The 25,929-nt window shown below is 35.2% G+C and overlaps 1 protein-coding gene and 1 long non-coding RNA gene across 5 annotated transcripts; one reads left to right on the top strand and one right to left on the bottom strand.

Moving 5' to 3' along the window:
• Window positions 1–6,545: 6,545 nt before the first annotated feature.
• LOC112758536 (peptidyl-prolyl cis-trans isomerase CYP20-3, chloroplastic) lies at window positions 6,546–9,341 on the top strand. 4 transcript variants are annotated; one of them, XM_025807239.3, is made up of 8 exons: window positions 6,546–6,778; window positions 6,875–6,924; window positions 7,178–7,372; window positions 7,684–7,825; window positions 7,911–7,999; window positions 8,128–8,182; window positions 8,304–8,389; window positions 8,686–9,341. In XM_025807239.3, exons 3-8 carry the CDS (start codon window positions 7,220–7,222, stop codon window positions 8,839–8,841), a joined length of 681 nt encoding a protein of 226 aa, XP_025663024.1. In that variant the 5' UTR covers window positions 6,546–6,778; window positions 6,875–6,924; window positions 7,178–7,219; the 3' UTR covers window positions 8,842–9,341. The 4 variants fall into 4 exon arrangements, with proteins under 4 accessions (XP_025663024.1, XP_025663022.1, XP_025663026.1 ...); XM_025807240.3 differs by having other exon boundaries at window positions 6,645–6,778; window positions 6,910–6,924; XM_025807237.3 differs by lacking the exon at window positions 6,875–6,924 and having other exon boundaries at window positions 6,583–6,778.
• A 4,983-nt stretch (window positions 9,342–14,324) lies between these two features.
• LOC112757775 (uncharacterized) lies at window positions 14,325–18,946 on the bottom strand. The gene is made up of 3 exons (XR_011873922.1): window positions 17,660–18,946; window positions 15,250–17,573; window positions 14,325–15,153 (listed from the first exon to the last, which is right to left on the bottom strand). It is a non-coding gene; the product is annotated as an uncharacterized lncRNA (long non-coding RNA).
• Between the last annotated feature and the right edge of the window lie 6,983 nt (window positions 18,947–25,929).

The raw sequence follows: 25,929 nt of genomic DNA, 5'->3' as shown, positions 1-25,929 counted from the left end.
GCCCAGCACTCGCGAGTTTGAAGCTCGTCACAGTCATTCAATCCCTGAATCCTACTCGGAATACCACAGACAAAGTTTAGACTTTCCGAATTCTCATGAATGCCGCCATCAGTCTAGCTTACACCACGAAGAGTCTGATTAAGAGATCCAAGAGATACTCATTCAATCTAAGGTAGAACGGAAGTGGTTGTCAGGCACGCATTCATAGGAAATGATGATGATTGTCACGTTCATCACATTCAGGTTGAAGTACGAATGAATATCTTAGAAGCGGAATAAGTTGAATTGAATAGAAAAACAGTAGTACTTTGCATTAATTCTTGAGGAACAGCAGAGCTCCACACCTTAATCTATGGAGTGTAGAAACTCTATCGTTGAAAATATATAGGTGAAAGGTCCAGGCATGGCCGAATGGCCAGCCCCTCTGATCTAAGGACCAGGCATCCAAAGATGTCTAATACAATAGTAAAAAGTCCTATTTATAATAAACTAGCTACTAGGGTTTACAGAAGTAAGTAATTGATGCATAAATCTACTTCCGGGGCCCACTTGGTGTGTGCTTGGGCTGATCTTGAATGTTACACGTGCAGAGGCTCTTTCTGGAGTTGAACGCCAGGTTGTAACGTATTTCTGGCGTTCAACTCTGGTTTGTGACTTGTTTCTGGCGTTTAACTCCAGACAGCAGCGTAGAACTGGCGTTCAACGCCCTTTTACGTCATCTAAACTCGTTCAAAGTATGGACTATTATACATTTCTGGAAAGCCCTGGATGTCTACTTTCCAACGCAATTGGAAGCGCACCATTTTGAGTTCTGTAGCTCCAGAAAATCCACTTTGAGTGCAGGGAGGTCAGAATCCAACAGCATCAGCAGTCCTTCTTCTACCTCTGAATCTGATTTTTGCTCAAGTCCCTCAATTTCAGTCAGAAAATACCTGAAATCACAGAAAAATACACAAACTCATAGTAAAGTCCAGAAATGTGAATTTAGCATAAAAACTAATGAAAACATCCCTAAAAGTAATTAGATTCTACTAAAAACATACTAAAAACAATGCCAAAAAGCGTATAAATTATCCACTCATCAGTCGGCCAGTAGAATCCAACTCGGATTACTTTTCTGGCTAGTGACCTGGCTCCGAGATGGCTTCCGCAGATCCCATTATGAACTTCCTCTAGCACTTCAGTGGTCCTTGAGGTCGGTACGCACTTCAACAATGGTGTTGATATTCCCCTTTTATAAAGTATATTTTTCACCAAAGTGTAATATTGTGCTTCCCTCCGGATTTTCTTGGCCTCTTTTTCCTCTTTGGGGAGGATGTCGAATTTTAGGTATTCGACCAGAGGATTCATCCATCCGAGATTTAGCCCGGATACCTCGAGGACATCTTGTTTGTCCTCTGTTTTTACCACAGAGGGTTCTTGGAGAGTTTCCTGGATCAGGCTTCTATTATTCCCTCCTGGTTTTGTACTTGCTAACTTGGAGAGGGCATCTGCTCTACTATTGAGATCCCGAGTTATATGCCTAACCTCGGTCTCCGCAAAGCGCCCTAGATATTCCAGAGTTTTTTCCAAGTATCTCTTCATGTTTGGGTCTTTGGCCTGATACTCTCCATTTATCTAGGAGGTCACCACCTGAGAGTCACTGTATATCATCACTTTTGTTGTACCGACTTCTTCGGCCAGCTTCAATCCTGCAATCAGGGCTTCATATTCTGCCTGATTATTTGAAGCTGGGAATTCAAATTTGAGGGATACCTCTATTTGAGTTCCCCTTTCGTCGGCCAGTATTATGCCTGCACCGCTTCCTGTCTTGTTTGAGGATCCATCTACATAAAGTTCCCATGTAGTTGGCTTTTCCTCTTGATCTCCCGCGTATTCTGCTATGAAGTCGGTGAGGCATTGGGCTTTGATTGCTGTCCGAGTTTCATACTTCAAGTCAAACTCGGAGAGCTCTATTGCCCATTGAACCATTCTCCCTGCAACATCCGTCTTTTGGAGGATTTGCTTCATGGGTTGGTTCGTCCAGACTTTTATTGTATGTGCTTGAAAGTAAGGTCGTAGACTTCGTGAGGCTATTACTAAGGAGTAGGCAAACTTTTCCAGTTTGTGGTACCTTAGCTCGGGGCCCTGTAGAACTTTGCTGATGAAGTAAACTGGATGCTGTCCGACCTCGTCCTCCCTTATCAGGGCTGATGCGACAGCTTTGTCTGCTACGGACAAGTAAAGGACGAGGTCCTCCCCGACTAGAGGTCGAGTTAGTATTGGTGGTTGGCTCAAGAACCTTTTGAACTCCTGGAACGCTCCTTCGCATTCTGGAGTCCATTCGAACTGGCATCCCTTTCTTAATAAAGAAAATAGTGGAAGGGATTTTAGTGCCGATCCTGCCAAAAATCTGAAGAGGGCTGCAAGTCGGCCATTCAGTTGCTGAACCTCTCTTAAGCAAGTTGGGCTCTTCATTTCCAGGATAGCTTTACACTTATCGGGATTTGCTTCAATCCCTCTCTGTGTTAGCATAAATCCTAGGAATTTTCCGGCCTCCACCGCGAAGGTACACTTTGCGGGATTTAGCCTCATCCCGTGTAACCTTATGGTGTCGAATACTTGCGAGAGGTCTGCGAAGAGGTCGGCTTCTTCCTTGGTTTTTACCAGCATGTCGTCTACATGGACTTCCATTAAGCTCCCAAGGTGGGAAGCAAACACCTTGTTCATCAGCCTTTGGTATGTGGCCCCTGCATTTTTAAATCCAAATGGCATGACCACGTAGCAAAAATTTGCTCTGGGCGTGATGAATGATGTTTTCTTCTGGTCTGGCTCATACATTGGGATTTGGTTGTATCCCGAGTAGGCATCCATGAACGACAAGTATTGATATCCCGAGCTAGAATCTACTAGGGTATCAATACTCGGGAGTGGATAAGAGTCTTTGGGACATGCCTTATTTAAGTCGGTGTAGTCAACACACATCCTCCATTTGCCGTTTTGCTTCTTGACTAGCACTACATTTGTTAGCCATGTTGGATATTTAACTTCTCTAATGAAGCCGGCTTTTAGGAGTGCTTGTACTTGCTCTTCCACCACTAGGGCTCGTTCCGGGCCGATCTTGCGCCTTCTCTGTTGTACAGGTCGGGATCCCGGATGTACCGAGAGCTTGTGGGACATGAGCTCGGGGTCTATCCCGGGCATGTCGGAAGCTTTCCAGGCGAAGAGGTCAGAATTATCTCTTAGGAGCTTAGTCAACCCTTGCTTCAGGGTTTCCCCTAGGTTGGCTCCTATGTTGGTATTCTTCCCTTCCTCTTCGCCGACCTGTATTTCTTCGGTTTTTCCTCCTGATTGTGGTCATAGCTCTTCTTTGGCCCTTGCACCACCGAGCTCTATGGTGTGAACCTCTTTGCCTTTTTCCCTCAGGTTCAGGCTTTCATTGTAGCACTTTCTTGCCAACTTCTGGTCTCCCCGCACTGTTGCTATTCCCGCAGGTGTCAAAAATTTCATGCAAAGATGGGGGGTAGACACCACCGCTCCGAGTCGATTCAGGGTAGCTGTGCCGATTAGGGCATTGTACGCTGACCCCACGTCGATGACTATGAAGTCTATGCTCAGAGTTTTGGATTTTTTCCCCTTTCCGAAGGTAGTGTGGAGGGGTAGAAATCCTAGTGGTTTTATTGGTGTGTCGCCTAGCCCGTACAAGGTGTCGGGGTAGGCTCTTAACTCCTTTTCATCCAACCCTAGTTTGTCAAACGCGGGCTTGAAAAGGATATCCGCCGAGCTTCCTTGATCCACTAGGGTTCTGTGGAGATGGGCGTTAGCTAGGATCATAGTTATCACCACTGGATCATCGTGTCCAGGGATTACTCCTTGCCCATCCTCCTTTGTGAATGAGATGGTAGGAAGGTCGGGTGACTCGCTTCCGACCTGGTAGACTCGCTTGAGGTGTCTTTTGCGAGAGGACTTGGTGAGTCCCCCTCCCGCGAACCCGCCTGAGATCATATGTATATGTCTCTCCGGAGTCTGCGGTGGTGGGTCTCTTCTATCCGCATCGTCTCGCTTTCTCTTCCCATGATTATCCGACCTTTCTATGAGATATCTGTCAAGTCGGCCTTCTCTGGCCAACTTTTCTATCACATTTTTAAGGTCGTAACAATCATTTGTTGAGTGACCATATATTTTATGGTACTCACAGTAGTCGCTGCGACTACCCCTTTTTTGTTTTTAATGGGCCTGGGAGGTGGCAGCCTTTCAATATTGCAAATTTCTCTGTATACATCCACTATAGAAACCTTTAGAGGAGTATAAGAGTGATATTTCCTGGGTCTGTCGAGACCGAGGTCTTCTTTCTTCTTGGGCTCCCTTTCTCTCTCTTTTATTGAGGGAAGGTGCCCAGGTCGCCAACTCGGCTCTCTCAGCCTGGCATTTTCCTCCATGTTGATGTACTTTTCAGCTCTTTCTTGTACATCACTTAGGGAGGTGGGGTGCCTTTTTGATATGGACTATGAGAAGGAACCTTCTCTAAGTCCATTTACCAGCTCCATTATGACTGCCTCGGTGGGCAGGTCTTGAATCTCTAAGCATACTTTGTTGAACCTTTCCATATAATCTCGTAGAGGTTCTCCGACCTCCTGCTTTATTCCCAGGAGGCTCGGTGCATGTTTTACTTTATCTTTCTGGATGGAGAACCTCATTAGAAACTTCCTCGAGAGGTCCTTGAAGCTGGTGACCGACCTTGGAGGGAGGCTATCAAACCACTTCATCGCTGCTTTCAATAAGGTGGTCGGGAAAGCTTTGCAGCGCGTCGCGTCAGAAGCATCAGCCAGATACATCCGACTTTTAAAGTTGCTTAAATGATGCTTCGGATCTGTGGTTCCGTCATAGAGGTCCATATCGGGGCTTTTAAAGTTTCTTGGAACTTTTGCCCTCATTATGTCCTCACTAAAAGGGTCCTCCCCTCCTGGGGGCGATTCTTCTCGATCGTCACGGGAATTCCGATCTCTGAGGGAGGATTCTAACTTTAAGAGTTTTTTCTCTAACTCTTTTCGTCGATCCATCTCCTCTCTTAGGTGCTTTTCTATCTCCTTTTGTCACTCCCATTCCTGTTTCAGCTGTTCCAAGCGACTTTGGTGGACATGAACTAGCCCATCAGTTCAGTTGCGTGGGGTGGTCCGTCCTTTTCTGATTCACGCCCCTCCGAGAAATTTGTCTTCGGATTTTTAAATCCGGAGGTTCCTTCCCTGTGTTGGTCGTTGGTCTCCTGGTGGAGGGTCAGGTCTGCGTCGTTGTTTCCGGTATCCAGATTCTCTTGTTCGGAATCCGACGCCACATGATCATCCTCAGGGGATACATCCGCCATTACTAGTTGATCTCTCGGGTCCCCGGCAACGGCGCCAATGTTACGGTGGGTAACCGGAGATTATTGGGTTGGATTAGTTTGGCTGGCCCAATCGTCGGAATGAGGAAGTATCCAAGCGGATTGAAGATCCAAGGCCCCCGTCCGACTTCGGTATGAAAGAATGGGGGGTGGTACCTGCAAAGACACTCCGATGCCAAAGTCAGCAAAGGGAGCAAAACAGGTCTAAAGAGTATTGTGCTTTTGAGATACCTAAGAAGTGTCAGTGTATTTATAGTGGTGAACCCATAACCACCGTTGGTGTAGTTCCGTTATTTATGGGGAGTAACCGTCCCTTTATCTTAGGGAGGTTGAAATATGGCTCCAGGAAGTGGGTAGAGAGATTTTAGGGGCAGTTACTCATTTAAATGGGTGTTTATCTGCCAGCTAATCTTCGTCCCGACTTCTTTAGAGCAAGTCGTGGTTGGGACCGACTTCGTGGGGCGAAGGTCGGTGTAGGGCGAGGCTCAATCCTTTGGATTGGGCCTTTCGTTTGGACCTGGACCTTATCATTGGGACAGGATATGAACAAAACTAATTATTTCAACTAAAAACTTTAAAATTATGATAAAAAAAATATGGCTACTAACTAGATCTGTCAAACATCATCGTAAATTTTCATCTACAATGAATAAACACTCATCTTCACATCAATATCACCATCATTATCATTATCATCAAAAAAATTTTATACTCTTATTTTATATAATTGTTAAATCTTAAAAGTTTTTTTTTGGCCAAATAGCTAATAAATTTTATAATTAAATAATATATAAAAAATTAATTTATAATTAAAATTAAATAAAAAATATTTAACAATTTTTAAAAAATTTAAAAAATATATTTTCTTACCGAAGACTTAATCAAATTCCTTGTCGTGTAATAAGTTTTAATTTAATGGGCTTAGGTCCAGTTTGAAAAAACAACTTAATTAAGTTACTTTTGAAAAAATAACTTAAATAATAAATGACTATATTAAAAATAACTTTTAAATAAGTTATTTTGTATTTAAATTTTTTATTTTAAAAGTATTTATTTTATAAAAATGTGATAAAAAATAATAGTATTATGAAAAAATTATTTTTTTTAATTTTTTTATAAATTACTAAATAATTTTTTAGAAAACTACAATTTAATTTAAAAGATTACACCAAACATTAATACTACCACATTTCATAAGTCAAAAATTCAAAAAAATTACTTTTGAGAATTCCCATACCCTTAATCCATATATGTTACGATTCGATGAACGTTGTGAAAGGCTAACACCTTCGCCATTTCCCCCACAGAAAGCTCTTTCTTTTTTTTCTGCTCCATCGACTGTGTTAAGCTATGGCTTCTTTATTTTCAATGCAGTTGACCCATACCCACAACCGTCTTCCATGGTTTCGCCATATCCAGGTTTACTTTCTTACTTACTTTCGCTCCTTTTTTTAATCTCTGCAAACTTCCCCAGTTTTTCAACTCTAAAATGTTCTTTCACTTCTGAACTGCAAGTTTTGTTAAAAATCGTGGCTTAACTTGAGGGACAGGTGCTATGATATCAGGTACACTACTAAAAATCAAATTTTTATTGCCTTTGGAACCACCCACATAGCTTCTATTCAATATGATGTCTGAAAGGGATTATTTTTCCCCTTAAAAGAATTGAGTGCACAAAATGGTAGTGAGTGATTAAGTATATGCCTTTATGATCATATGAGATGTTCGGGTTCCAAGCATGAAGCATGGCAACCGTTTGTGACTTTGTTTACATTAAATAATGGTAAAAGTTTATTTCTTTGTTTGTTTGCTTTCCAGGGTAATTATAGCCAAGATGTGGCTAAGGTTCTTAGGCCTAGTATGGTAGGTAGCAGTAGCGGATTACAGCTTGGTCATAGCAAAGCATTGGCATCAAGATCACATTATGCCCTAAGGTTTTCTGTTTTGCAACAATCCGATCCAAAATCGATCAGATATAGGACCATGGTCTGTGTCAATGCTACAGAAAACAATGTGAGTACCTCATTTAAAACTTGTGGTTTGAAAGATAACACCTAATGGGGGGATCTCAAACTTTTTATTTCTGCTTATTTTTTGCCTAACTGGGCAGTAGGAGAAAGGTGAACTATATACTTGGTAATAAATTAGTTAATCCTAGGAACAACTTATTCCTGAAATTTAGACCAATTCTTAATTGTAGAATCATTTATTGTTTCTGTTGTTGATTGTTTCGTTTCCTTGTTAGAATCATATTTATATGCTGTCAATCCCCAATAGCATGTTTCCATTTTGCTTATTATCTCACCCAATTCTGTTACTTGTAGGTTGTAGAGCTGCAAGCCAAAGTGACAAACAAGTGCTACTTTGATGTAGAAGTTGGGGGTGAACCTGTCGGCAGGATTGTTTTGGGCCTATTTGGAGAGATCGCTCCTAAAACAGTTGAGAACTTTCGTGCTTTGTGCACAGGCAAGCAATCAAGTTTTTCTGCAGCACCATTTTTGTTGTAGTTTAATCGATAGATAAATCTACTTGAATAATAATCTTTTTGCAGGAGAGAAAGGATATGGCTACAAAGGATGCTCCTTCCATCGTATAATCAAAGAATTCATGATTCAAGGAGGGGACTTTACTGAAGGAGATGTGAGCGCTGTTATATTTGTTTCTATGCCTGCATATATTTATGATGATGAATGCATTTACTTTTACATTGCCATGGATAGCATCACTGAGATGCAACAATGTCTCAATGTGCTTTTTATTGGCTTCAGGGAACTGGTGGAATTAGCATCTATGGTCCCAGTTTTAAAGATGAGAGTTTTGCCTGTATGTCTTTGTTGCACTTAGTTTCAGTTTTTTTATAGTGATTGGTACTTCAAGTTTAGATTTAACCTTTTTCCAATTTTAGTTAACCTTATGGAGATTCTCCTTTCAACATATTTTGCAGTGAAGCATGTTGGTCCTGGGGTTTTGAGCATGGCAAATGCTGGTCCTAACACCAATAGTAGTCAATTTTTTATCTGCACGGTAAAGGTGAGAGACATACACTGTCCTCCTTATTTTAGCAAATTACTAATCTGTTAACTTCAATGAAAGTAAAAGAACCAAAATAGTGATAAGCATAACATCAGTATCTATAGTTTGATAGTGAATGAAACAGATACATGCCGGTCTTCCCTTGTTTCGCAGTATAAGCTTTCATAACAAAAGCTTTTCTAAACTTTCGAATCTGTTTAGGTTCTAATAATATCAATCTGGAACATATTTCTTCATATATAATTATTTTCCAGTTCAAGTTGATATATTCAGTAATTTCATGATTGATGCAGACTCCTTGGCTAGACAATCGTCACGTGGTTTTTGGACACGTCATTGATGGAATGGATGTTGTGAAGACACTTGAATCCCAAGAGACAAGCAGAATGGATATCCCTCGGAAGCCTTGCAGAATTGTTAACTGCGGTGAGCTTCCTTTAGACGGTTGATTCTTGTGAGGAATTCCGGCACATTTTTCCGACTTACAGTAGTCAGTACAAATTATTTTCTTCCCAATCTTATGAATCATGTTTGTGTGTTTGAATTATCATTGTCACTACTGAATCGGATGCCATTAAGACCAGAGAGACAACACTCTTGTTTTGTATTAGTAGATCAGAGCCAAATTCTTATAGAGGAGATAGTATTGTCTTTTTCTTGAGAAATTATCCTTCTCTATGTTTTAACCAATGTCAAGGATTGAAACATACTAACAACATGAAAAGACAATAGCATGAGAAGATCCAAATCCAGCGGGAAAAGAAAAAAAAGAAAAAAAAAAAGAAAGGAAACAATAATGTGTACTAGAGTGTTCTGAGTGTAGCACCTGTGACATAGGAACATGTTAGTGGCTCACAGAAGCAATTTATAAATGTGTATTACTAATGTGAATGTGCAAGTTGGTTCATTGCAAACTTTTAAAGTGGTTATGTGGTCATTATCTTTGACATTTGCTTGATTTCCAGCATTATGATTAAAATTCCACCCACTAATTAGGACTTAGGAGGTGCCTTTTAGTGGTATTTTAATTATTACTCCAATGCATGTTGGCATGTGTGGTTTAGGTGAAAAAAAAAAAGAGAGATTATAATGGGAAAATGGTAAACCCATAATGATTTATAAATTTGTCAATTGAATAAGGTTAGCTCTTTACTTTGGAATTTTAGAGGCACATTGAAACGGAGGCTTAATCTAGAGATGAGGTGGTGAAGACTTGGGTGCAAATGACAAATAAACAAACTTTTTTCTAGTCAAAAGACAAATCTATTATAGTTTACTAGTGCCTTGTTGGGTATTTCCTATCTATCAAGTCGCATTTTAAGATATAAATGTGTGTATTTTAGAGGATATAAAAGTATGAAATCAAGAGTCTAAAAGTTGATTGTGTTTAAGCAATTTTTATAATCCGAGTATCCGACGACCATGGGAGAAAATATGGTATGGTAAGGAAGTTTGTGAAATAACATACGAAGGCCAAGCCCATATCAACTGGGGCCATCTTTTTCAAACAATTTTGATAGGTAGATAACGGAGGTGTGTGAATAATGGAAAAAAACCTAATTACTCATCTTTATCCCCAATTATACTTTTCACTTTTTCTATTACCCTATTTTCACTTCTCCTGACTCTCCTGTCACGCAGAGCTGCAATCTATGATGTATAGACATTGACCCAGGTATGAAATACGACACAATATGGGATATGTAGAGCATATAAATTTAAAATTCTTATAAAATACAGAGACACATTATATATATAAAATATAAAATATTTTTTAGATAAATTGTAGTGATATTTTAGTATTTTATTGGTATTAATATATAAATTAACTTTTAAATTATTTTTAATATTTTTTTAGTTATATAAAGTATTTAAAATACATTTTATTTTAATAATTAATAATATATACTATTTTTAAATTTATTTTAATAATACATGTTAAGAATAAGACTGATACGTAATGATATTTAGGTGTGTCCAAGCGTGTCTGGAGAAGAATTTTTTATTTTTTATTAAGACACGGTTAGACACAAAAGATACAAGTGTCGGACGAGTGTCGACATATGTCGTGTCTGAAATGTATCCGACACATACAACAAATCAAGAAAGTGTCTGGCTGCACTAAAAAGAAACATCCATCAAACTTAAAAAAAACATCCGCAAAAATTTATACTAAAAAATATCTATGTACAATAAAAAGTCACCAAAACAAAGATAGCATTGAAAAAAGTGAAAGTTATTCGTATAGAAAGAACTACTTAATTCAAAAGAAATATCCAAATCACAACGAAAAAATTCAAAATCACAAGAAAAAGAGGACGACGGAGGAGGGAGGGTCTGCATGGCGTCCGGCTTGCATGCGCGCGAGATGGAGGGAGCAGCAGTGGTCCATGAGGCTGTGCGACGTGATTGATGGAGGGTGGATGGCCCCGTCCCGGAAGGAGGTGCCTCTGTGCCGCGATGTATGCAAAACTGGTGGTCCGTGAAGCTGCATGACGCAAATGATGGAGGGTGGATGCCGCTGCGCGTCGCGAAAGGAGGTGCCTTTGTGGTCGGAGTTGTGGCGGTGGCCGGCCGGAACGTGGGGTGAGCGCGAGGCAACAATGGCGACGTCCTCTAAGATTGCGAGGCAGCAGTGACAACGGCACGGGGATCGTGAGATAGCGGCAACGGCGTCACGCGCAAACGGACGCACACCTCACGTCCTCACGTCACAGCTCCCTCTGGCGGCGACGGTGCACTATGGAGGCGGAGTGGTCTGAACGGTGGATGGTTGACGCGATGAGATGGAACGGGACGTAGTGTGAGGGTGTGATGAGATATAGGGACCTAATTAAAAGAAAAAAAAAAAGTATAGGGACCTAATTGAAAATTTTGTGAAATTATAGGACCAGCAAAGTAATTAAACCTAAAAATTATATATAATACATGAAAATATTAACCTTTGTATTTTTTTTTTAATTTTTTTTAAAAAGAAATAAATAATATAATTCTAAAAACATGCCTATCATATTACATATTTACTTATATTAGTAAGATCTAAACTAATCAAGCTTACATAATTAAAAATATAAAACATATAAATACAAAAAAAAAATAAAAGTATTTTGGAAATATTATAATATTTGTACACTAATTTTACACACACACACATATTAAATTCTACTCTATTCTTTATATTTTAACATGTAAATTATCCTTTATGACATGTCACTTTTTAATTGGTTGTTATGTCAATTATGATTAAGCTATTTTGTAATTAAAAAATCATTTAAAAGAATAAATATATAATTTGATAAAATACTAAAAACTGAATCTTTGCTGTCTGCAACCTCGTTGTTTCTCTCTCTGATTGCTCTTCTGTGTTGATTTCAATTTGTAGTGGATCTGCGATTAGTTGAAAAGAGTGTATTTGGTCGTGCTGCTATTTTGTAGTTGTCTTGCTCTTTAGTTCACATAATTTCGTGTCACATATAAATTCTTGATTATCAGGATGCATTAATCTATGATTTAGGATTGTGATAATTATTGCATATATTAAAGTGATACTTGAATTAGATATGCATTTGATCCATCCGTCTATTAGAATTTAAATTGGACTATATAAATTAGATCAAAGCCGTTCTTTGGAATGGCTATGGATCATTGGATTGTACACAAGATCTGTTGCATCAGATATTCAAATGATACTTGCATCTTTACTCTCCGTCCTGCTTCGAGTTACAGTGTGCCTTCAACGCGCTTTGAGTGATGACTGATGAAGGAACAGTGGAAGAGAGAAAATATACTTCAGTCAACAGAGAAGGTGTTTTTTAATAGAAGGATGGAACGAATTTAGGTAATAATGATTTGGTAAAAGAATATAAATGCACTTTTTAATATTTACAAAAATTAAATAATTAATCATTTTAAAAAAAATATTTAATTATAAAATGGTCCTACTTTAGTTAAGATATTAACTCTCATTAAGTTAAATTAACTCAAATTAAAATTAAACATCTAATTAAAATATGTCACGTCATAGAGACTAATTTACATGTTGTTTTAGAGGGGGTTGGGTAGAATTCACCTATATATATAAATTTGGTCGAGTTAGAGAATAAAAAATTTAACTAAAACAATAAAAAAATACTTGAAAATAATAAAAATAATAAAAATAAAAAATGATCTTATTATAAATATATAATTTTAAACATTATATATATGAAACTTTAAATGATAATTTTAATAAATAAAAAATATTTATTTTTTATATTTATATGTTTTATATTTTTAATTATGTAAGTTTGATTAGTTTAGGTCTTACTAATATAAGTAAATATATAATGTGATAGGCATATATTTAGAATTATATTATTTTTATTCCGTTTTTCTAAAAAAATTAAAAAAATAAAAAATATTAATATTTTTATGTATTATATATAATATTTTAAATAAATTATATTTTCAAAATATTTTGATGAAAAATTATTTTATATAATAATATCTTTAACAAAATTAGTTAATTAATAAATTTTGAATATAATAATCTAATTATTTGTCAAGTAATATAAAATAAAATTTTAATTATTTTATATTTTTATGTTACAGTTTAAAATTTTATTTTAATAAAATTTTTTAATATCATAAAATTTTTTTACATAATAATTAATCTTATTGAATAAATAATATTCATATTTTTGTATTTATATGTTTTAAATTTAATTATTTAATTAAGAATAAAAGATTCTGTTACCATTTAAAGTATTGTGTATTAAAGTATTGTCATTTAAAATATTTATTTATGTACTAGGATATTCTGTATTTATTAGAGTCCATCAATGCTCTTCTTTCATATTAGCCTTTGATTTTCATCTAATCAAATCTAATGGTCTATATAAATGTGGCGCATCCAATAAGCACATAATGGTTGTGCTCGTTTTAGACAAACAAACAACTCCACTCTTGGTGGAACTAGACCCTTCCAAACAGTTTTAGTAAAGTTATAACTTGTTACATCTTCCGAGAGCGTCTCTGTCTGCAACACATACATAAAAGAGTTAGTAGAATACACACATTCTTTATCAAATTTTTACACAATTTTATCCTCTCTACCATATGCTAGTTTAACAGGCCCTAACATAACATGCAGTTGATTCACTGGTTCTAATTCCCATTGATATAACTCTCTCCTTCATTAGAAGTTCTAAATCCACTCTAACCCATCCTAAAACCCACACTCCCCCTATAATAGATCTTTTTTTGTTTGAAACTGAGAAGAGTCTCAAAAATTGAGTTTTTAATGATCCACATTGTAGTCACATATCCTTCCAGAATCGATTCTTTTTTCATCACCTACCTCCATAAATAAGCCAAAAATAATCTTATCTTTAATTTGTTGCTCTTTAATTTGTAGGTGACAGATATCCTTCTACAGACTGCCTCTAGTCGGTAGTATCTGATTGGATAGCATCTCATTTGTGTTCAGATTATTACAAAAGCATACCATTTTCTTCCATAACGGACATTCCTCCTTCGAAAAATACTACCACCACTTAAACAAGAGTATTGTGTTATGAATCACCGCATTCCCAACCCCCAAACCACCTATTTTTTTGGAGCTTGCACCACTTCTCATCTAGCCAATGCCATACCATTTCTACCGTCCTCTTTGCTTCACAGAAATCTTCTTTGTAAGGAAATCAATTTCTCTACAACAGTCTTTAACATTTTATACAAATTCAAGTAATATATCAACAAATTATTCAACACTGATTTAATAAGCACCAATTTACCAATTTTATCGAGCATCTTAATTTTCATAAACTGAACTTTTTTTTCATTTTATCTATTATTGGCTTTCAAATTTTTACTAATCTCGAACCTAAAGAGATTATAAAAAATCATAGAGATGATTTTTAAATTAGTGGGTTACTTAACAAAGACCATTTAATTAGCAAAGATAATCTTAGAAATTATATTAATCATAACAAGTATAATAAATTACTTACTAATGGTGGTGAGCAAGCACATAAGAATAAGATAGGAAGATAACGTGTGTATTGTGTTTTTTTTTTTTATGAAAAATGGGGTTAAAGACCCAAAAAAAAAAAAAGGCAAAAGAACAAAACAACTAGGATCCTCTAAGTCTAAAAGTTCTAAAACAATCCAAACTCAAAGCATAACAAATATCTAAGGGCGGGACATCATAGATATGCAAGTTAAAGGGGAGCTCTTGTCCTTTTTTTGCTAGGAGATCATCCAGAGAGTTTGCTTCACGAAGTGTGTGAGACCAGTTGATGTGCTGGATGCGATTGGCAAGAATTCTTATGTCTTTTATTAGAGGTGCACAAGGGTGTAAAGAATGAACACCATCTTTAACGAAATTGAAAGCCACCTGAGAATCAGTTTCAATAATAACATCATGGAGGTCATTGATGATTGCAATTTGTATCCCTTTAATGATGCCCCACAACTCAGCATGAGTGATCGAACAACTTCCCGAATTGAAAGAGAAACCTTTGATAAATCTGTCCAAATAATCCCTGAAAATTCCACCACAGGCTGCAATGTTGTTCCAGGAGAAGAAGGAACCATCTACATTAATTTTAGTGACATTTTTAGGAGGAGGATACCATTTAATCAAGCCATTAGCAATGAAATTCGGTCTTCTTGGCACAATCTCTCTTCTTGTAGCATTGAGAGTCTCAGCCGCACAGGCTTTAATGGCCATCATAGCTTTGGTTGGGTGGGTTATTACTCCCTCAAACACTAGTTTGTTCCTATAAAACCAAATTGAGGAAATAGCAACTCTAAATAAGCATTGCCAAGTCTATTTCTTCTTCAAGTTACTTATAAGCCAATCACGATGATCTAACCTGAAGAAGTCTCTATCATCATCATTAGAAAATAAAGATTTCCAAACCAAATTAGCATAAGGACAGTCAGGAAGAACGTATATAATGGTCTCTTCATTCCAATGGCATCTTGGGCAACTTGAGTTTGTAGTTAAATGTCTCCTTCTTCTTTCTGCGTTGGTGAGAATAGCATTATTGACAACTAGTCAAAGAAAGGCACAAATCCTTTTCGACCCTCTCCAATTCCAAGCCAACTTGAATACTTGGTCTGGCAGCGATGGATCCTCCTTGAAAGAGTTGTAGGCTGTCTTCAAACTGAAGGTGCCATCTGAGGAGGGCTCCCAAGCTATACAGTCGCTTCCTTTCCATGGCGAGGGAGGCGTAATAGCAAAGATACGACCAACAGCTTCCTCTGGCAGCCATTCCTTCAATTTTTCTTCATCCCATCCACCTGAAACAAAAAGGAATTCATTTAGAGACACGTTTGACACATTAGTATTTATTACCTGCGTTGCATATTGGTCGAGCCGGCCTAATTTTGGAACCCAGTTGTAATCCCAAAAATTTATTTCTGATCCATTGCCTATACGTCATGTTGTGTTCCGTTTGACATCACTCCAAGCAGAACAAATCCCCTTCCAAAGGTTTGATGCACTGCTCTTTCTGTTGACATTGAGGAGGATATCATTCCCAAACTTATATTTTGAGCGCAGCACTCTAGCCCAAAGATTGTCTTTTTTTTTCCACCAGCCCCATCCAACTTTCATCATAAAGGCATGATTAAGGTTTTTTGCGTGCTGAATACCAAGACTCACTGAACCTTTAAGTTCACTAATTTTCTTCCAACTTAACAGATGAATCTTTTTTTATTGTTCAGTGTCTCCCTAAAAAAAATTTCTGCATTTAGATCAATCAAATTACAAGTAGATGAAGGTAAAATTGTAGTTTGCATAGTATAACTAGGAATAGAAGAAAGGACAGATCTCACCAAAGTGGTTCTTCCGGCCAAAGAGAGGGAAGATGCTTTCCAACTATTCAATCTCATATTTAGCTTGTTGATGATGTTGTTGAAAGTCTCCTTGGTTACTTTAGAGTGAATGAGAGGCACCCCAAGGTATTTACCGAGATCATCAGTCTTGGAGAAATTCAAGGCTTCACTAATCTCACTTTTGACTTATTTCCCACATCATTTGAGAAAAAGACCCAAGTCTTCTCGTTGCTCACTTTTTGCCCAGAGCTATTATAGAATGCTTCAAGAACTCTGTTACAAACTCCCGCTTAATCCATATCAACCTCAGCAAACAAAATCAGATCATCAGCAAAACATAGGTGAGACAAGTCGGGCCCCTTTCTGCTGAGCTTAATCGGCTTCTAATGCCCATGTTCAACAGTAGCACTAATGAGTTGGGACAAGCGCTCCATACAGAGAACAAAGATATAAGGGGATAACAGATCTCCTTGACAAATTTTTCTTGAGGGAGTGAACTCATCAAGAACATTCCCATTCTATAGAACCCTCATCCTTACCGTAGAGATACAAGTGCAAATCAAATTAATGAAAGTAGAGGAAAAACCAATATCTGCTAGGATATCTTTAACAAAAGACCATTTGAGCCTATCATAGGCTTTTTCCAAATCAATCTTAATGGCCATCCAACCCTTTTTCCCTTTCTTGCTTCTCATAGAGTGAATAACCTTTTGAGTAATAATGATATTGTTTGAAGTATGTCTCCCCAAAACAAAACTGCTCTGAATCAGTTTGACAAGTTTCTCCATGACTTTCCGAAGCCTGTGCGCAAGGATCTTAGCAATAACATTGTAAGATACATTGCACAGGCTAATAGGACGCATTTGCTTTAGACGTGTAACTGGCTCCACTTTTGAAATAAAGGTAATAAGAATTTCATTGATTTCTTTGACATTCTGTGGATTCTCAAGAATATCTTTCACTAATTTGCATAGGTCATTACCAACTTTTTTCCACTTATTTTGATAGAACACAACTTGTATACCATCTTTTCCATGAGCCTTTAAACTACCCATGCTAAAGATAGACTCTTTAATCTCAGTGGAAGTAACATTACCACTAACAACAGTCAGATTCTCAACACTTAAAGGGGGGAAAAAGCTCGATTAAGGACAAAAAGGATATCAGGTAGATCATCTAAAAACAATTTAGCATAAAAAGAAGTCGCCATAACCTCTAAACTGCTTCTATCAGTGACCTAACTCCCATTATCATCTTCGAGAGACTCAATATTGTTTCTTCTTCTTCTAGCCATGGTGGTACCGTGGAAGTACTTGGTGTTTCGATCCCCAAAATTAATCCAATTGCTCCTAGATTTCTGGAACCAAAGAATTTATTTCTGAGTTAGAATCTCCTCATAGTCTTTCCATAGGTCAAATTACAAATTTTCTAAGAAACAATTACTGTTCTGGCTTAAGCTCGTCACAATCCCCTGAAGCCTTCGGAAGATCCTATTTTTTCTGAACTGAATGTTTTCAAAGATGTTTCGGTTCCAATCATTCAGGACGGTTTTGAAATCTTCCACACAATTATTCCAAGAATCTCTAAAGTTCCAATTATTATTAAGCATATTGTCAAAGTCAGAATGCGTTAACCAAGCTGCCATAAACCTGAACGGTCTTCTCCTTCTGTTGGGAGCCGAAGCCGTGTAAAGTTGGAGACAGAGAAAGGAGTGATCCGATTTCATCATCGGAAGATGTCTGATCTTGGCTTCAGGAAACATCAATTGCCAATCCAAGTTGCATAAAGCTCTGTCTATTCTTTCCACTAAGTTACCCCTCTTCCAGGTATAAGGCCAGCCGGTGAACCCCAAATCTAACAAACTACAGTCGGACACAACAGATTGGAACTCATTACAAGCTCCATGCCTTTGGTTAGGGGATCCTCCCTTCCTTTCATGACTATGAAGAATGGCATTGAAATCCCTAATAAGACACCATGGCAGATTAATGTCATCCCTCAGGGACCGAATGGAGTCCCAAAAAGCATGCCGAGTAATCCTTTGAGGACTTCTGTAAACTGTAGTAAGAATCCAAGGTACAGAGTGACTTCCAGTAAGCTTCATATGTACAAATTGAGTATTGTGATGGATAACTTCTACTTTCCAGCTATCATAATCCTATAAACACCATATACCCCCTAACTGTCCTCTTGCTTCTTCAATAAAACAACCATCATAACCCATCCTTTCTCTAACAACCTCTCCCCTATTACCACTTATATGAATTTTAAGTAGAATAAGAAAACTTGCATCATACTCTCTCTTCAGATCTCCAATTAGTGTAGAAAACCAATTTTCTTCCACTTCAAACTGTGGTCAAAACTACCACATCACCTTCAACGTGATCACAAGACACATGATCTTTTGCAATGCTTTGGTCACTTGGCTCCCCAAATTGATCATCCGATGGTTTATTTCGAGGGTCCTTTCCTCCTTGAACCATTTTTGTGGCCACCATTTTCACGATTTGATTGGAGGTAGAGACAAGAAATTGATTCTTCACCACATGATCTTCAAAAATAGCCTTTGCCATCTTTGTAGTTTCAAATGATTTCTTCTGATTTTTTTGCATAGCTCGAAGATTGCCTAACATGGCAGCTTCCAAGGCTTCCGGTTCAGGACTTCTTGAATTTGATTTGATGTTCTGGGTGGTGGGCAGCGTGTTTACGAAAGAGGTAGGGATCTTCTCCATCATTTTCTTAACATTCTTTAATTTAGGCTTGAAATTCTTTCAAGCCAAAATAGGTCCAGCCTTGTGTAGAGAGGATTTTTTTCTCCCTATGGGTTTTTTCCAGCCCTACTTCTAATGGTTCTTTTTTGGATGGAAGGAGAGACATTAGTTTTTGGTTGGTTCTGTACTAAGCTCTTCTCTAATTGGGCTTGGAATTTATTTGGCCCATCATTCATCAAATCACTATCTATATTACTCCTTTGATTTTTGGGTTCAATTGGCCCATTGCTCATCAATTCACTATCTATATTATTACTCCTTATATCTTCTGTAATGGGCAGAGTATTTTCGGGATTGTTTTCAAAGAGAACATTGAATCTTGACCCGCTGCCCACATCATGATCAACATCTACAATATTTTCTTCCTTATTTGGTTGGGTATCATATCCATTATGATTAACTTTATTTTTTGTGCAAATCTCTCTTATTTCCTTCTATAATGCCGTTTTACTATCATCCACGGTCCGAATTCAGGAGGATCATGATTATTAGGAATTGTTTGCTGGGATATAGGCGCTCCTTGGTTGGCGTGATTATTGGAATTATCCGTTGGTGATGACTGATTAGTTGCTTCTCCCTCTGGTTCACTGGCCAGAATATTCTCCATTTGGAATTCATCACCATTCTGCGCCTTATTGCACAGCTCCGATTTGTGTCCATACTTGCCACAATTAAAACATATCAAATGAAGGCCTTCGTATTCAATATTCAACATGCTGCCAAGCACCGATATCCTGGGCACCAATTTTTTCGACAGATCAATCTCCACGCAAATTCTAGCAAACCTACCCCGAGAGTGAATGGAGGTTGCATAGTCAATTTTTAGCAGGCTATCAATAACAGAACCAACCCTCCAAAGGAATTTATGATTATACAACTCAATGGGTAGATTAGGAATCCTTATCCAAGTGGCAATCTTCTTAACCTCATTTTCCGATTCAAGGAAGAAGGGTCTCCACCTCTGAACGATTAAATAATGTCCCGCAATCATCCATGGTCCACCAAAAAGCGCGTGAGAGTAGTCTTCCTCATCTGAAAAATGAACAAAAAAATAGTCACGATCCATATCAATAACATTAATCTTACATTTTTTTCACCCAATCTCTATTGAGACGTTGTTCTAAGAACCGTAAACCCAACTCTTTTGTCAAGAACTTTGACAATAAGAGCCGTATGACAGGGTTTGCACCATTCATCAAACTCTTTCTTAGAGACTGAAATTTTAGGACATGGATCAAAGGGTTTATCGCCTTTGAGAACTTCTTCCTCCTCATGATACCAACAATTCTCCAGAACCGATGAATCGTCCTCTACATCCTCCATGGAAAGATTGTCTTCGTTCACCATGATACCTGGTGTTGATAGCAGCATATCTTTGCACGACACAATATGAGACGCAAAGGCCTTAACATGATCTTCAGCCAGTATTTCCTTGCTTTTACCATTTTTACGTGTGTATTGTGTTAGTGGCTAAAAAATGAGGACTATTTTCGTTTCATTTAATTTTATTTTTAATATTTTTTATTTGTATTAAATATTATTTTTAAAAAATTTTTATTTTGTCTTTAATATTTTATATAGAGTTAATATTTAGAAATAATTTAAAAAAATTAAAAATTAAAGACAAAATTTAGTGATATTTTAAAAGAAATCTTAAATATTAAGAATAAAAAATATATTTTACTCTAATATATAGTGTGCTGAAATAATCATGCTACATGTACAGGCTAAAAATTTTTATTATGGAAGATAAATGTGTGCAATTCAATTCTGTTGGTGTGTGCATGTGTTTTATTTTGATATGGGAATCAGTAATCGGACCTACCAATTACTTTGTAACTTGATTTTAAAATTTTTTAAATATCAAATCGGACTATTTGTTTGTTATGATTTTTTTTAAAAAAAATTTACAAATCGGAGGGTCCGACTTTTTGTTTTTTATAAATCAGATGGTCTGATTTTTATTCCCAAACAAATCGGAGGGCCCGATTTTCACATTTTAAATAAAAATGTTCCACATTTGAGAATAACACCCTTATTATTCATAATCCTAAAAAACACCATTTTCACCCCAATATTAAAAATAATTTGCGACATGTACACCTAGTTACTAATATAAAAATATATATTGAAGTATAAAATATACATTAAAAATAAGAGTAAATAGTCATTTCTGACCATGAAAAATTTAGACGCTGCAAAATTGACTATGAATAATTTAAATAAACATTGTGCCCATGAATGATTATATTCATAGCTGTCAGAACTGAATCGATAATCGAACTAATCAAGCTACTATTTTACTGAGTTATTGGTTTAACCGATGAGTTACTTATTAAACTGGCAGAATCAGTTCCACGTAAATAAAAAATATAAAATAGTCCAAAATCTAAAATTAAAATTTTTAAATATATATATATATATATATATATATATATATATATATATATATTCACTAATATTTTAAAAATAATCAAGTTTCAACAAATTATAATCAATAAGTTATAATCTGGTTATTATTAAATTAGTATATAAAATTCTAGTATTTTTCATAATATTTTTTTAATTTTATTTTTATATTAAAATAAATATTTTTTATTTTAATAACTAACTAATTAGTTTATATTTATTATATTGTTATATACTATATGTATTTATTGAAAAATAATATTAATAAATATCATATAATTATAAAAAATAATTATATTATAATTAATAAAAATATTGATATTTTTTATTTATATATATTTAATTATATTTATATTAATAATTATGAATATCAAAAAATATAATTAATTTAAATATAAGTGAGTATAAAATTAAAATAATATATTATTGTACGTTTTTATTATATAATTAATAATTAATATTTAAAATAGGGCAAAAAACCATTATAAGCCAATGTCATCTAGAATTTACGTATATAAGCCAAACTGAAAATGGTTTCAGTAATGCGCCAGAACGTATATTAATATAAATCGAACCAACGTGGTTCGAACTGCATTTGTTAGTAATTCGAACCAGTGCAGTTCGAATTACATGTTGACTGTTGTTAATAAATCGAATCAAGATGGTTCGAACTTCAAGTGCATATAATTCGAACCAAGGTGGTTCGAATTATAGAGAGAGAAAGCTGACAACGTAATTCGAACCAGGATGGATCGAATTAAACCAACCATAATTCGAGAAAAAATTAATAATTTATTAAAAAAAATTATTAAAAAATTTATTAAAAAAATTAATAATTTAAAAATTAAAAAAGATATATTTTTATTTCATACGTTAAAAAAAAGCTAACAAAATATTTAATTACGAGACTTCTTTAAAATATTAATGAGCTATCAATTCGAATTCCATACAATACTTTTCCGTCCATTTTTAATAGTTCATGAATATTTTTTAATAAATTTTTTTAATAAATTTTTTTAAATTATACTACAAAAAATATTTTATCCTATGCAAAACAATTTAAAAAAATGGCTTAAAAAATGTTAGGAGTACTATAAAAATTTGTAATGTTATAATAACTTAGGTAAATACATGCATGTACTCAAATTTTAAATAAAATACTCTACATAGTCAATAATAATTTAGAAATGAAAGAAAATATTTTATTCCATACAAAATAATTAAAAAATATATTTTATTCTATACAAAATAATTTTAAAAAATGGCTTAAAAGATGTTATGAGTACTATAAAAGTTTGTAATATTCTAGTGATTTAGGTAAATATATGATAAAAATATTTTTTCTTTAATTTCTAAATTATTAGTGACTATGTGGAGTATTTCTTTAATGCCCTAAGTCATTAGGACATTACAAATTTTTATAGTACTTCTAACATCTTTTAAGCCATTTTTTAAATTATTTTGCATAGAATAAAATATTTTTTTGTGGTATAATTTAAATAAATTTATTAAAAAATATTCATGAGCTATCAAGAATGGGCAGAAGAGTATTGTATAGAATTTGAATTGCTTACCATATAATTTGAATCAGAGTAATTCGAACTTCCCTATACGTAATTCGAATCATGTAATATCTCACCATATAATTTAAATAATTTTATTAAAAAATTATCATGTATTTACCTAAATCACTAGAATATTACAAACTTTTATAGTACTCATAACATCTTTTAAGCCATTTTTTAAAATTATTTTGTATAGAATAAAATATATTTTTTAATTATTTTGTATGGAATAAAATATTTTCTTTCATTTCTAAATTATTATTGACTATGTAGAGTATTTTATTTAAAATTTGAGTACATACATGTATTTACCTAAGTTATTATAACATTACAAATTTTTATAGTACTCCTAACATTTTTAAACCATTTTTTTAAAATATTTTGTTAGCTTTTTTTTAATGTAGGAAATAAAATATATATTTTTTCAACAGCAAAAGCACCGCCAATAACTTTTTTTTCCTTTTTTCTCTTTGCAAGTGAGTGTCCAGCTACACTCAAACTCACATTCGATGCTGGTGAACTTATCATTGGACGCTTGGCATTTTTTCTTTAAAATTATCTATGGCTTCTTTTTAAATTTGTCTAGTTTCATCTTTACAAATTGACGTTTAGAGTTTTCAATGAGAAGAAAAAGATTAGCAGAAGAACCAGAGTCTTCGAAGAGAAAGAAATGTTTGAATGACATTACTAACCAATAGTCACGTTGAATTAAAAATTAACGGAACTATTCATATATTAACGTTTCATTAAAATTGTCAAATGAATATAACTATTTATGGATACAATATTTATTTAAATTAGTCATAGTCAGTTTTGTTAGTTTATTAGTGTCAGAATCTTTTATAATAAAAGATAATTACTTACTTTTAAAAATAAATTAAAAAATATATATTTATACATAAATATATAATAATTAATTTTGATGTATTTATAACATTTTGTGTTAGAAATTGAGTTGAAAAGAAACAGCACTCAAATCCTCAATCAGTGGACAATGCGATATAGAAACTCCCCAGGGAGGGACCATTAGTCCATTACCCTCGTGCCTTCTACCCGCTGATTTGATACTGACGCTGCAATTGAAAAATGTAAACTAATGTGAAAATTATTAAAGTAAAATCAATTGTTTGAAATATCTAAAAAATAAAAATATGTATTAATTTTTGACTAGTTAACATTAGCTATTTTAATTATAAAATTATATTTTTATTTTTAAAAAATTAAAGAATATTTATTTATTTTGATTTTTAAAAAAATTTGGACCGAACACTTTAGACTCTAATTAAAATTAATTATTTGATTAGTCTCTAATAATTAATTTTGTCAGTCACTTAGATTTTTTGTTCCGTCAACTCTAACGGAGGACAAAATAGTCTCTGACAATTCTAACAGGGAATAAAATTGTTTTCTGACCTCCTATGTTCGGAAACGATACTGTTATCTCTCAATTTCCATCATATTTTGCATAACACTAACAATCTAACACTATAACTTCAAGCTATATAATGCACACTCTGCAACTTCAATGTTTACAAGAAGAAAAATCCTCAACTTGTTCTCAACTAATTCATACTCAGGAAACTAATGACTATGCTTCTCAAGTACTTGTCGTCTTCAGTGGATCTCATGAATATAGACATCAAGTCTGATTTGTTAAGATCCGTCATCGTCGTCATCTCCCTCCTCCTCTGCCCTATCATCTCCATGACCACATTGTCCACCATTTCAATTGCTTCCTTCAACTTCTTCTCCGAACCAATGTTCAGTAATCGCTTCAGTTTTCATACGAGCAGCAACGACAACATTGCTCGTTGTACTGATAGTTTGGATGCGAGGTCGAAGCAGTCTATCAACTTGGACTCCGGCAAGAAAGAAGGAATGAAGCACTCGAGGTCCATTTCAAATGAGATTTTGCATATGATGTCGAAGGAGAATATCTTCTCATGATTCCTTAATGTCCAACAATCTATATTACTTGCTGAAAAGTGGAGAAAGGTGTACCCTTGGGGTAGTTGTGGAATTTGGTCTTGAAGATGTGGTGGACATTATCGGGGTTGGAGGTGATGCTGTTATTGAGGACGTGGAAGTGGATGCTTCTAGTGGGTGAGGTGCGGAGGAGGTGGGTGTATCAGTCACAAAAATTTAGGAAGTGTGTCGTCCATGACATGTTGAGGTAGGTGCGACATGCGTGGCAGTTACACAATGGCCTGATCTTGGAGTTGAAGAAGAGGAAGGAAAAGATGGAAAAAAAGACTGTGAAAGTAAAGAATGAGAGTATAAATGTTACGGTTATGCAAGATATGATGAAAACTGAGAAAGAGCAGTGTCACTTTAGAACAAAGGGGTTAGAGATCATTTTGTCTCCTATTAGAGTTGTTAAGGATCATTTTGTCCCCTGTTAGAGTTGTCAGGGACTATTTTGTCTTTCCTTAGAGTTGACGGAGCCAAAGACCTAAGTGACTGACGGAATTAATTGTTAGGGACCAATCGAGTAATTAATTTTAGTTGGGGGCTAAAGTGTCTAGTCCAAAATTCTTTGAGGACCAAAATGGGTAAATATTCAAATTTAAAATTTAAAGTAGAGTAATGTATTGTTTTTGTCTCCAACGTTTGGAGTAAGTCTCAAAGTTGTCCCTAACATTTGAATCGACATATTTAAGTCACTAACGTTTTAAAATTGACTCAATGTTGTCCTGCCGTTAGGAATCTGTTAACGGAATTGACGGCGGGACAAAATTGAGACGATTTTGAAACGTTAGGAATTTAAATAGGACAAAAACGTTGGGGACAAAAATGATACATAGAAATAAATTTTAATTTTATCCTTCACTATTATCAATCTTTTACGGTACATAGTTATTCAATTATTTTTAATCACATTTAAATAAATTACACTTAATCACATTACTTTGATTCTAAATAAATTTATTTTTTTTATAATTTTACTCTTAAAGATTTTTACTCATCA

Source organism: Arachis hypogaea, chromosome 16 (assembly GCF_003086295.3).
Source record: "Arachis hypogaea cultivar Tifrunner chromosome 16, arahy.Tifrunner.gnm2.J5K5, whole genome shotgun sequence".
Taxonomy (NCBI): Eukaryota; Viridiplantae; Streptophyta; class Magnoliopsida; order Fabales; family Fabaceae; genus Arachis; species Arachis hypogaea.
The sequence above is the reverse complement of the archived record's forward strand: the minus strand, read 5'-3'. Positions and strand labels throughout refer to the sequence as shown.